The sequence below is a fragment of the Cyprinodon variegatus genome, unplaced genomic scaffold (assembly GCF_000732505.1).
Source record: "Cyprinodon variegatus isolate N-32 unplaced genomic scaffold, C_variegatus-1.0 Scaffold178, whole genome shotgun sequence".
In the NCBI taxonomy this organism is placed as follows: domain Eukaryota; kingdom Metazoa; phylum Chordata; class Actinopteri; order Cyprinodontiformes; family Cyprinodontidae; genus Cyprinodon; species Cyprinodon variegatus.
Window position 1 is genome coordinate 591,360 of NW_015150631.1, and position 13,965 is coordinate 605,324.

The 13,965-nt window shown below is 37.0% G+C and overlaps 1 protein-coding gene across 1 annotated transcript; it reads left to right on the forward strand.

The window, feature by feature from the left end:
- The first annotated feature begins 484 nt into the window (after positions 1-484).
- Positions 485-13,910, forward strand: wdr66 (WD repeat domain 66). Its single transcript, XM_015378744.1, has 21 exons — positions 485-650; positions 997-1,217; positions 2,220-2,360; positions 5,077-5,186; positions 5,281-5,389; positions 5,669-5,749; positions 5,827-5,904; positions 5,993-6,034; positions 6,123-6,349; positions 6,407-6,586; positions 8,163-8,410; positions 8,540-8,691; positions 8,871-9,047; positions 10,409-10,593; positions 10,670-10,784; positions 10,876-11,039; positions 11,134-11,224; positions 12,241-12,384; positions 12,466-12,694; positions 12,845-12,931; positions 13,018-13,910. Exons 2-21 carry the CDS (start codon positions 1,002-1,004, stop codon positions 13,119-13,121), a joined length of 2,880 nt encoding a protein of 959 aa, XP_015234230.1. The 5' UTR covers positions 485-650; positions 997-1,001; the 3' UTR covers positions 13,122-13,910.
- The last annotated feature ends 55 nt before the right edge of the window (positions 13,911-13,965 follow it).

Genomic DNA, 13,965 nt, shown 5'->3' on the forward strand with positions numbered 1-13,965 from the left:
TTAAACTTTTCATTCGTTTCCGTGGTGTTCTGCATACTGGGCTTTTCTGAAACCCATCATGACATCTGTATTCAACATCGCATTTCATTTATATTCTTCTAAAGGCTTCAACACTCCCTCGGTGTCAATAAGTCTTTGCTGGATAACTGTCTGTATTCTTTTGTATAGTAATGCACACCATATCCTAATATAATTCAATTTAAATTCCTTTTTTCTGAACTATGTTAAATATTAATTGTAAATTATTATTATTAATCAACACTAAGCTAAATAAAAACTTATATCACTTTGTCTGCAGTAATTCTTTCTATGAGTTTATGATTTAGAATTTAACAAGTGAATAAAATAAACATTTAATAGAAATTTAATTTAATCAGTCAACAGAAACGCGTACCTCGAGACTTTGGCTTTTAATCTGGAAAACTTGACCGGAAGACAAACCGTGCGCTTCAGTTGGAGCGTTGCTAGGCAACGAAATCCTTCGAGAAGGTTTTTTTTTGTGTTTTATTTCCCGCAAAATACCATAATTTGATCATTTAAAGTTGACCAGACTCAACTTTTTAGGTGTGAGGAATCCGGAAGGAACAAGTTCTTCAAAGCTTTCAATCGATCTTCAGGGAAAAAGCAGCAGATTGATCCGTGGAGATTGGTGAGAAACCGTTACGCTTTTCATTTGAACTAATAATTAATCGTAAAGCTTAAAAAATAACAAAAAGCTGTTAAAACTTGACGGGAAAACCTTTTTTTCCATTAACTTGAAATTAAAATAAACTAAAGATTAAATTAGATATATTTCAATCAATGTAATACACTTAGAAGGGTAAAGAATACAAAAGTTTAACTTAAAAAAAAAAAATCCCCTTTTGAGCATCTTCTTTTATATATTTATTGGTACTTTACTTTTACTTATTTTTCTTTATTGTTTGAATAAAGAAAGAAATATGAACAATCTAAATAAAAAATATATATATCGGAAATGAATAATGTGTTTTTCCTCAGACATGTCAGGTGCTAGAAAAAAGAGGAAACCCAAAGAGCAACAAACATTTGCGAGTGCAGCAGGACAGCAAAGCAGTGAGACTGCAGGTGAGGATGAAGAGAAGCTGTCTAAGCACAGAGATGGAGCCAAGAATAGGCATGGACAGTCACAAGTCTACACAGCAACCAAAGACACACTTTTCTCTCAGAAGACAGCTCAACCTCCAATGCATCCATTTGTAAGTTATAAATGTATGGATATCTCAATAACATAATTTTGAAACACAGGGAGTGAAACGAGACCTTTTGTAGAGGATCCATACACAGGTGGATATATTTCATGTTTATTTCTTTTAATATAACTGACAAGAAAAATAGGATGTGATATGACTATCATAAGGTTATTGTTATGCATGGTCAGCTGAGGAATTCTGTGTCAAAGTAGGTTAATGGAAAGTTAAATGGAAGGAGAAAGGGTGGTCTAAAATAGGGTACACAAGCAATAGAGAATATAGATGCAGGTTGGCAAAATAATCAGAGGAAATAAAATATATTTTTGATAGATTCTCTTTACTATCAAACTATTTTAGAATCATTGAATGTTTTTTTTATTTTTTTTATTTATTTTTTTTATTTATTTTTTATCAGCAAGTATCAGAATTGAAAGCAATGGCATGATATCCCTGGCTGCACAGAGGAGCAGTTTGTGTAGAACTGCTGCCTTTGCAGCAAGAAGGTCCTGGGTTTGATTCCCGGCCCGGGGTCTTTCTGCATGGAGCTTGCATGTCCTTCACATGCATGCGTGGGTACACCGGTTTCCCCCCACGGTCCAAAAACATGACTGATAGGTTAACCGGCTTCCCTAAATTATCCTTAGGTGCGAGTGTGTGTGCATGGTCGTGTGTCGTTGTTTGCCTCTTGTTTGCCCCGGCAACAGACTGGCGATCTGTCCAGGGTGTACCTCGCCTCTCGCCCATAGATTTCCGGAGAAAGGCTCCGGCCCCAATGCGACCCTGACGGAATAGGCGATGGAAGATGGATAGAGGGAAAGATATCACTCTGTGTGTTTGCTGATGAATCCAGATTAACCTTTTTTTAGATGCACATGCATGCTGGTTTATAAATGCACTTCAAAGATTTCAACAATGTCCATGCCGTACTTCTGTCTATGAAAATGTTACACTTGTTGTAATGAATATATAATTTAGAGTTTTATTGGTTTTCTGCTTAACCTCATTCAGTCACTGCAGAGGGTCTTCGGGATGAATCTCACCCTTCCTGTTGTTAGTCTGCAAGACCAGAGCCAGCATATTTTCCTGTATGGTGTAGGTCATTTTGGGATCATATTCAATCACACCACAGATTCCCAGCACATTCTGCAGGTAATGACACCAAGTGGGTATTCAACTTATTCATAATCTCTGTTTCTCTGAATTGTAAAGTACTACAATTATTAAGCAATTGTACAAACATGAGGAGAAAAAGGTTTTCATACGAGTCAAAAAAATATTCAAATCCAAAATGTGTGTTTCAGGGTCAACTTTACTGCATAGGAAAGTAAGGACTGTGTTAGAAAGGATAGCAGTAAACAAAAAGGATAACAAAAGGCAGTGAGCTGCCCTCAGTAGGGCTTTGGCTGATACTTTTATAAGTAATGTAAACTTTAAGTGGATAGAAATAGTTTATTAACAAAATACTAAAAATGTGACCCACATTTGCATTTTTCCCCAGCTTGAACAGTTTGTAGAATTCCGGTTATTCATTTGTAATAAAATACTTTTAGTCATTCTGACAACTCTGCCATAAAATAAAAAAGATCTGTAGCTCCTAAACTTTGAATCACACTTGTACAATCCATAAAGTAGCTTGGGTGATATTTAAAGGACCTTTAAAAAAGTCATATGTTTCTTTGACTTTTTATTCTAGATAGATATGATGCTAAGATACTTAGGCCAGCAATGTTTACATCTGTCCTTTTGCTTTTATCACCTTGCTTTTTACTATTTTATCCCTTATTTTACCAGTGAATCTCTTTGGTCACTTTACTGTAATAGTACTATGTAAATATGTCTTCACAAGTTTTGGACATGTATATACCGACATTTTTGCATATTCTCTCTTATATATATATATATATATATATATATATATATATATATATATATATATATATATATATATATATATATATATATATATATATATATACTTCAAGCTCGACTTTGAGCAATGACTGGGAACAAAGAAAGATTAGATTTTAGATTTAGATTGGATTTAAATCTCTTTAATGTGTATTATGTTAATTATCCCAGTATTTGCTCAGGTTTAATCCTTAGGGTTGTTTTCTGCTGAAAAGATCATCTCTGCCACAGTCTTTGTATTTTGGTTGTTTTTTTTACACTTTACATTTTGATATCAAACTTTCTGTTGCTGTAAAATATATACGACATTTTCCTGCCAGAAGGAGAATCTCCACCAGAGTTTTCCCCCCAATCTGTCACCGGTGTTCTTTGGTCCTCATGGTGCGGTTTGTTCTCTCATATTCTCCAACAAACATAGGTGGCCTTCATTGAACCTGCTGTACTCATACTAAAAATAAATTCCATCATCATCATTTGAATTTTGAAGGCAGATGTACAGAGTAGTTGCAGAGAACCCAATATACCAGTCAGACACAGTGTTGCGCTTAAAAAGTTTATGGAAAGATGTCAATTTGAGCGGCTGAACAGGAAACATGCACGGCTGGTTTAAATAGACTAGTGGTAGGCAGAGGCAGTCCAGCTTAATGACCAGAATCAGAGCCCGACGAGAACCAAGTGAGGTTCAAGGCGAGCACACAAGCAATGGGAATGAGACTCACTCAGCCAACGAGACCTTCTGATGCTGTGTGGAAGGTATTTGAAGACAGAGTTCAAGATGGAAACACTTTCAGGGAGATGACAGTGGGAAGTGAAGCTGATCTGCCAATCAGCAGGGTGGAGCAGAGCAGGAGAAGAAAACCAGCCACTCAGCCCAAAAACAGCATCAAAGAGGCAGGCTAAATGAGTGCAGGTGCTTGCACTGGATTTTCACATAGAGATGAACAGTGAAATGGTCTTAATGCAAATGTTCACCACTTAACAATTAGTGTTTGTTAAAAAGAAAAATAGCAACTTTTTTTTTTAATTCACAATTATGTGATACTTTACATCCATTAGATAAATCCCCAGTAAAGTAATTTATTCTAAATTGTAGCCTGAATGTGAAAAACATAAAAGGGACAGGAATAATGTAAAGCACTGTTAAAAAGTAATGTTTTGTAAACATGTGAGATATTGTGCTGTAATTATTCAGGTTAAAGGCAGTTTTTTTTTTTTTTTTTTTTTTTTTCAATTGGGATTAAAGATGAACCCAGAACAGATTTCCATCTGCTGTATATTAGGACGGCAATTTTAATACAGAGGAAATAGGAAGCCTTTCAGTTTGATCCCAGTTGTTGTTGTATCATCAGGCATTATTCCTCTATAATGATAACTTTTTTGAGTCTGCAGCTTGAGTGACGTTAAGACATTGGTGCAAACAATTGCCAAATACTCTGAGATATGTATACGTCATTAGGTATTTTACTCAAATCATGATACACAAGCTGTATAGTTCTATTAAAATTAATGTAAATAAATATATGTTCTGAGTTTGTCAAACCACTGATAAATGTTTCTTTTCACACAGTCAAATTTAAATGATTAAAAACTGTTAATATGTAATCTTAGGTAAAAGAAATGATAAAACACCAGATTTCTCTGTTCAAAAACACTGGGGCCGTGTTCGATGGAATGCACTGCAACAATGTATGGATTCAGCTGAATCCATGCATAGAATTTGCAGCATTGCCCTGTCCGCCACTACCTAAAACATCCTGAAACACAAAAACCTTAAAAGTGAAATTGAGTTATAACTTCATAATATAATTCTCAGTGGTGTAGAGAGGCTTGCATGCTTAGAATAATAGATTTATGAAATTTATAATTTGTAAAACAAAGTAGACGGTCTTTAGAAGATGTCCGTTCCATAGGTTTTCTTTTGAAGCATTTGAATTTTAAACATTAACTTTGTCTTTAGGGTCACTCTTCTTCCATCTCATGCATGTGCGTGACTGAGAACAGACGCTGGATTGCAACAGCAGACAGTGGCTCACCGAGCATGGTGATTATATGGGATTCCTACTCTGGGTAATGTTTTTTTTTTACATATATTACGGTATCTCTTGTGTCCCATTCTGGCCTTTGCTCATTAAGTTAAATCTGTATGTGAAAAATCTTCCAGGATTCCTGTGAAGACATTGTTTGATTGCCACCCTGCCAGCGGTGTCGCTGCTGTGGCTTTTTCAGGTGACGCAAAATACCTGGCAACCCTTGGGAGAAATGGATGTCAGGTGAGTTTGAAAAGATTAGTTTAGACAGATGCATTTAAAAAAAACAATATTTGAGGTTTTTAAACCTAGATTATTTATGATAATGAGATGCTGTCAATAAAAACTGAAAACAAACGATGGCTGATCTGTTATTTAAACCATGATGAAATATGAATACTCAAAGAAGTGCATTTGACTTTAACAATGTCAATGTAATCTTGATGGCATTTCCTTTTTTACTGTATTTAACTAAGCTCTACATCATGCCTAGCTACTTCTCTTTTGTAATGATCTTCTCAGAGTATTTGTATATGGGACTGGACCAGCGATGCACAAAAGCCCCTCTACTGTACTGAACTTAATCCAAAACTTGGTTTTCAAGTAAGCATGCTACCCTCCCATTTAAATGTCTTTTACTGGCGGAGGTAGCAGATTATAATGTTGGTTTGTTCTGGCAGGATTACATCACCTTTAACCCAAATGACAGCACTCAGGTTTTCAGCGTCGGTGAAAGTCACATGTTCATCTGCAACAGAGTAACTTCAGTTGCTATTTTTTTCTTACAAATTGCCAAACAGATGCAATCACAATTCACTGTATCTGAAATATACTGTTTCTTTTCAGACCAGCGGAAACAAAGAATCCTTGGCATTGGAGACAAAAAGTGTAAATATATAAATGTTTTAAGTTTTACTTATGATATATACAGTGCTTTTTTATATACAGGTCAAAGATGTCGATTTATCTGTTGCAGTTCATGAGTCCAGCTGATTCCAAAGTATTTGCTCAGCCTTCTCCATATCCGAGTATGTGGGTTTACAGTGCTGACAGGTTTCCCAGTCGTACTACGTTTGACTGGAGAAATCATCGGCTCCTGAAAGCCATAGCCAACTGCATTGGGGTGTGGACCATCAATGAAGTCTCGCATGTCAGGAAAATCTCCACAAAAGAACGGATCACTGTTCTCACAACACATGATGGGTATCCAGAGCTGCCAATGTTCACTGTACCTGTACCTTAAATTGACCCCATGACCAGTTTGCTTATGTCAGGTGGCATGAGAGGTGAAATCCGGTTTTATGATAAAGACTTCACCGTTGTCAGCTGTTGTGAAGATTTCCACCAGGATCCAATCGTTTCTATATCCTTTTCAAAAGATATACCTATGCCGGCCTATCGGGAGGAGTGCACTCTGGAGGAAAAACCCCTAGTTATCAGGTGAAATGAAAACCAGCCAGTTCTTACACACTGTTTAAATTTGATCATTGCTGCACTTTAAGGAATGGAAATGTCGTAAAAGCTGTACGAAACAAAATGACAGTTGATGACAAGATTATGAATTCTATTGCATCTTATCCTGCAGGTTACCAAACCTTGCAGAATTTTCACTATTATTATTATTATTACAATATTTAATCTTTTGTCATTTTAAAATCAGAAATGTGTTTTTTGTCAGATTGTATATGAATAACACAAACACAGTAACCATTTCACAAAGGCCATATTAGTGGACTGAGTGCCCAGTTGATAGTGACCAATTGGTTAATAGATTCTCCAAGCAGTTACTCTCGACTAAATTTACCATGAGGGCCACGATGGGGTGGGTGTTTTTTCATTGGAGCAATTAACAAGAGAATATCATATGCAAAAAACAGGGAAATAGTACTTTGTTTAGTACATTAAGTGAGCCACAAATCCAAGCTTGTTTACCCCTAATCTAGAAGAAGAAAACTGTGATCCTTTCCTAATAGAGCTCAATCTTAAAGTAACACACCTTCATTTCTAAATAATTGGTGATGTATACTGTAAGGTTAAAGATATAATTAATCTAAGGAACCAATAAGTAACAGTCACTTCTGTCACTGTACTGTATAGTGTGTGTGCAGTGGGTAGCACTGCCGCCTTGCAGCAAGAAGGTCATGGGTATGATACCCAGGCTCCTCTACATGGAGTTTGCATGTTCTCCCTGAGCATGCGTGGGTTGTCACTGGGTTAATTGGCTTTTCTAAATTCTCCTTAGGTGTGAGAGTGTGTGTGAATGGTTGTTTGTCTGTTTATCTTTGTGTTGCCCTGTGATTGACAGGCGACCTGTCCAGGGTGTACCCCACCTCTTGCCTGTAGATAGCTGGAGGTGGGCACTAGCACCCCTGGCGACCCCACATGGGATTCAGGGTGTCAGAAAATGGATGGGTTATAAGTAGTGTTGCGCCGATGCCATTTTTTGGCCCCGATACTTGGCTGTGCAGTATCAGCCGATACCAATACCATAATAATGTAAAATAATTGCCATCATGACTTTGTCAAGCTGCTGCCTACCTTTGTGAAGCAGGAAAAAATCTAATACAAAGTGAATCCAGTAGAGATTTTATTGCCTACCAGGAGTGGGTGACAATAGTTGAATAAACTTATGGCTCTCAAAATGGTATGGGTGCCCTATTTGTTGGTACTCGCCGATACCGATACCACAATTTTAGGGCCGTCCGATACTGGTATCCCCGCCCCAGTTCTTATAACAAGAGTTATAAGAACTGGGGCGGAACCAACTCTACAGGGGCACTGACCCCTGATGGCGCCTGTCTGGATCCGCCTAGAGTTACATTAGGCTTTTGTGCATGTTGTGCATCATATTTTTTTCCAAGTTTGGACAACTTGATGTGATGATGATGTGGTCAGTCGCACAAAATTCCAGCTAAATCCAATTGAAGATTGTAGTTGTAATGTGATCAAATGTGAAAAAATTCAAAGGTATTTTTCCAAAATCACTGCTTTTAATTCTAGTCTCCTTCCTCTGCAGGAATTTTCTTGTTTCCACTCTCAGTTTCAAAGTCATACATGTGAACACATCTGGTGGCACACAGACTCTTCTACAGAATGATGATGCCCCTCTCCATGCAGTGGCATGTCATCCCTCCCACCCAGCTGTAGCCTTGGGCAACCAACGTGGCGTTTTGAAACTATGGGATTATAACCAGAAATTAATCTCTGGCATAAGGGTCTTTGAAGAAGAGAAACATATAAACTGTGTTGCTTTCGACCCAAAAGGTGTGCAGCTGTTATATGAAAGAGACATTATACATAAAAAATGTCCATGCTAAGTTTTATCTATTTGTATTATGAGTTAAGTTTACTTTATCAGTTGTTGTCTTTTTTTTTTTTTTTTTTTTTTTGCAGGAAGATTCTTGGCAGTGGGCTTTGGGACTGGAGCTGTTTACATACTGGATGCCTGCACTTTGCAAAACAACCCTGACGAATGCTTCCACTGTGCCACAGACAGCATCGATCTGATCACTTTCTCTTCAGACTCCCAATACCTTGCCACTGCTGTAAGCAAGTCTTTCAAATTTGGTATTTATCTGTGTTGCATTTACTGAAAAACTAAGAAGCATTGGTTACAATAAAAGTTAAACTCTAAGTAGATGAAAATAACATATCATGGATCACTGATTTTCTTTCCAACCTGTGAAAAATAAAAATCAGGCTGAATCTTTCTTTTCACTATTAGGATGTCGGTAAAGCAGTGACCGTCTTCTGCTCCCAGACAAACAAAGACGCATCTCCTCAGTGGATGTACCTGGGCAGGTACTGCTATCACAACAAGCCCATTAAAGACCTTCTTTTTGGGGTTCATCTAGACAGCGCCCAACCAAGACTGCTGTCCCTGGGATCAGACCGCCAACTGGTTAGCTGACTTTTTTTTTTTATCCAGTTATTTTTCTTTGGCTTTGCAGATACATCTCAAGAAATTTGAATATCACTGAGAATTTAATTTATTTCTGTAATTCAAGTCAAAAGTTTAATTTTCAATTATTTCAACCTTCATTGTAGAGAGTGATATTTTCTAAGCAATTGAGGATTCTGTGATACAACTAGTAACATTTTAAAATCTAATTCAACATAAGTATAGAATAATACACAAGTCCAATAAAATTAAATTAGACAATAAATGTATCCATCTACTATAAATGGGAAATAAACTGGGAAATGAAAATAGTATTTTCATAAAGCTTGTCAGTAGCAGAAAGCATGAAGTGCAGATGACACCTCTTTTCAAAACCTCACTCTTTACCTTGAGCAACCTGGATTGTGAACCCTCAAATATTCCACCAAACCCTGGGGCCAAACAAAAAGGTCATTTTAAATAAGATTTTAAATTTACTTTTTACCAATGAACAACAGCTCTTTTCTTTACGATAGGTTTGCATAAAAACAATGAAAACGCTGCTCTAGTTACTGGCACAGCCAGAATTATATCTGTAAAATGAGGGAAAATTGCAGATGCAGTCAACTTAGTGTGTTTGGCTAAATAAACATTGAAAACATATTCTGATCTTCAGAATGTGCAAAATACTGGGAGTATATGCAGACATGAATTTTTAGCTACCGCATGCCATTTGTGTGGCAATGTGTGGTGAGAAGGAGGCGTAGGTGCAGTTTCAGACAGGATATGAGACACACAGTAACGAGCTGTCTGGAAGATTGCAGTTTTATTAAATCTACTCTGGACATCTCCCAGAATGCATTGCAATGGTGGATTTTCTCCCAGGGTAATTTTCTGGAATGTCAAGCAGCACCAAACTAATTTTAGAGGTGGAAGGGCCATAAGGGTGTTGCCTCACAGTGCTACAAGTCTTTCCTTTTGCAAACCAGAATAATGACTCATATAGCAAACTTTAACACTTAGGAAAATTAAGGCTCTTTATTTTCAATGATGGGTTAATATATGTCTGCCAGTGGTAAAAATATGTACCATGAAATACATACCATCTCCCTGTATGTAGCTATTGAGTCACTTTTGTTCACAGATATGTGATGCTGAAAATGCCTAATCGGCACTCGCTACTTCCACCTGTCATTCTTTTTATTCAAGCTACACATTACGATAATTGATCATTTTTTAGAGAAAATAAAACAAAAAGTGTAGTCTTCTGTTATGTCACTATGCTTAAACTGTTGTTGAACTGTTTTGGGGTTCTTTTTCTGAAAGCTGCAGCTGGTAAACAAACCATTTTTCCTCATCTATTTATATGTATGGTTCATCAGGTGGAGTACGATCTGAAAAACAGTCACAAGGACAAGCTCCTCCTTCTTCGCTCTGAGCGCATTGAGCAAAGTGCGGTGCCACAGTGCATAGTATGGCATCCACCTCTCAACGCAGAGGAGCTCCTTCTCGTTGCATCGGACCAGTACAAGATGAAACTTTTTAACAGCAAAACACTGACATGCAGGTCTGTAATCTTATGAAAGAATTGTGATTTCTTACAGATAGCATAATTTAAACTATGCATTTTCTACAAAAAACAGAAAGACTCTTCTTGGCCCAACATACGGTTCTCCAATTAAGCGAATCTTGGTTCTTCCCAAATCAAAAGATGCTGAGATGAGCTCATATCATCTTGCATTCATCACAGAGGACAAGGTCAGACAGTGAGCAGCATTCCATCGTGGTAGCTCTTTAATTAGAATATTTATTAACTGAAACTGAAACAGTGATTTATTACCTCTTCCAGCTGGGTCTTCAGATTTTGCCGTTGGATGGGAACCCCTATAAATCCACCGCTTTGATTTGTCATCCCACCGGTGTCTCTTCATTTGCCTGCTCCTATGATGGAAAGTTTCTCTTTACAGCAGGAAGATCTGACAGTTTAGTCATGTCATGGAGGGTGAACTTAGAGTAAGGTTTGCTTCTATCCTGTGGTCAACCAGAGACAATCCATAAATAGTAAAAAGACTTTTCCTGATCCTGGTCCTCTGTCCTATAATCATAGCGTACTGCATGCAGCCACTGCCCTGGGTGGAAAAGACATGGAGCCTTTTTATTCAATGCTCGATGGTGGAAGAGATGGCAGGTTTTACAGGGTGAGTTAAAAGTTAAACAAACAATCATCTTAGGTTTTTGTGCCTGTCTTACTATCAACTGATTTTAAAATGTGATGTATGGAGTTAAGGATTTAATAAATCTCCACATCCACCATAAAGGAACAACACAATAATCCCACACTGCAACTAAAAAACTAATTTGTGTTTGGAAGCACCACTACAGGAGACAGAATTATACTTTATGTAAGAACTTGCATTATTGGTCGTCACTAGACTATTAAAAGTCGTAATGTTTTTTTACAATTTAAATATGTGGATCAAAGGCTAATTTTGTGAATCATGTACTTGAAAACACATTCAAGGTGAAATGCTAGAACAATACCCCTAGTGTAGCAGGAGATCCCCGTGTATCCTATATTCTCCCATCATATCAAGAAACAGAATAGTCTTTTTCTTATTGTCATATCCTTAACAATAACGAGGACATAATAATAACAATTTAACTTTACACTGCAGAAATTTCCCTCTGCATTTAACCCATCCCCTTGAAGAGCAGTGGGCTTCCATTGTCAGAGGAGCAGTGTGGGGTTAAGGGTCTTACTCAGAGACCCAGAGTGCAAGCTGTTGGGATCAAACCTGGTACTCGCAACCTTCTCAAAGCACAAGCGCACTGCTCTAATGACTACGCAAACACTCCCCCATGGCTACAGTGCTGCTGTTCTGTGTTCTGTGGTACCTCCTTCTTTGTGCAATAATTCTGAAATGCTGGCCTCTCCTAGGAAGTTTCCCCACTTTTCCTTGTAACGATAACAGCTGCCACTAGGGTGTGAGCGATTCCCAAAGCCTGCTTTCTGTTCCCAGACTGGCTTTTAATTCAGTAATCAGCCCTAGCTTGTAAACAACGGGAAAACACAAGAAATACGCAAAGGGCTAACTCCTTATTCATTCCAATGTATTTTAACCATGTTTAAAGCGATAATAAAAAAGTACAATGTCAGAAAGTTGTTGTCATTTTATCTAAACACTCCTAATATTTAAAGTATCTACATCTTCAGGAGATGGAGGACTTTTTCTATTACTGTATAATCCGTCACCAAGGCGCTGCAGTACTGAAGAGACCGAATGTGTGTGCCAAAATTCCTCTGTCGGATATTCCTGATCTAGTGAGAGCTTTGGGACACTTTCCTACAGAAAAAGAGGTACAAAGAATGTTACAAAATTGTTTTGTTTTTTAAAATCACAAGAAACTGTATCATAGTTTGCCGTGTTATCTTTATCAGTTAGAAGACATGCAAAATGAGATCAAATTCAGCCAATTTGCTGAAACTGGAAAACATGTGACTGACATTGGCCTGGAGGAGTTCATCAAGCTGTACATCAACCATCGGCCAGCCTTTGGGATCTCCAGTGAGGAGCTTGTTCAAGCTTTTCATGTCCTTGGTAAAAAGGAAGGGACAGAGGTGCCTGTTCTTCTGAAAAATGATCTGCTCGAACTTCTACAGGCTGAAGGTAAACAGCAGGACACTTTACATCTTTCTGTCTCTTTTTTTGACAGGTTTTCTAAAATAAGGGAAAGCTTTCTCTGTTATGATGTCAGTGTAAACTTTCTTTGATGATGATCATGATCTGTGATGTGCATCACTATAATATGCCCAACAGGAGAACACATGACAGAAAAGGAGGTAGCAGAGTGTTTTGCTACCCTTTTGCAGGTCAATAAAAATGAAGGAGAAGAAGAGACACACTGTGAGCACAGACAAACACAAATTATAGACGCTGAAATCAACAGAAAACTCTTGAAAAATAAATCTCTGTTTATTGTATCTGCACAGGTGAAGGGAATATTATCCCAGAAGAGATATCTGCAGAGACGTTTACAGATCACATCCTTGGCCTGCCATTTCGAAACGCACAGAGCACTTCCCCTCCAGAATGATGACATCAACATCCTGCCAGCTCGTCATGGAGACGATGTCCTCATGGAAAAAAGGATACCTCTTAAAACTATTTTATCATTTATGTTCTTATTTTGATATGAAATGTTTATATATGTACTGATTTAATAGAATGACCTTTCATTTTGATGCCTTCTTTGAGCAAACATGGTTGACTCCAACTAGTTTGAAACTTATGTGTCAAAACATGTAAGTATAGCAAAATATTATTTTCTTAGAGTGTTTAAATGTTGAGCCTAGTTTAGTTTAAAAAAAACAGTATTTACTTTAATGGAGCTGTTCATAAAATTACCTTAAATTGCAAAATATAACTATTTTATCAAAACATTGCATGCAAACCAAAGGCCTTTTGTGTATTTAATAATTACAATTGCTTGAATAAAGTCAGTTTGAAAGCCTTTTGAGATAGTTTTGAAAAATTTAAATTTTGTCTAGTACTTTTAAAGGAAGATGGTTTCTCTGGTTAGGAAGAGTATATTTTGTACTATTTGTGTACAATACAAAACATATCAAAACAAGAAATTACAATACTTATACAGCTTGATTTATTTATCCACTCCACCAGAATATTGATTGGAATTTAACTTTAATGAACTTAATGCATCTCCTTGTGTTTTGTTAGTGGTTTGCAAAAACCTTTAAGTAGTGATTATCACCGATGACTGGTATGGAGTGTGGTTTGTGATATAGTATATAATCAAATTGTATTTTAAAGCTATGTTTCTTTTTTAAAGTATTAGAATATTCTGAATGTGTTTGTTTCCTAGATTTCCCTGTAACATATCTATTATATTAAATGTTTCTTAAATGTTAAATTTCTTTCTA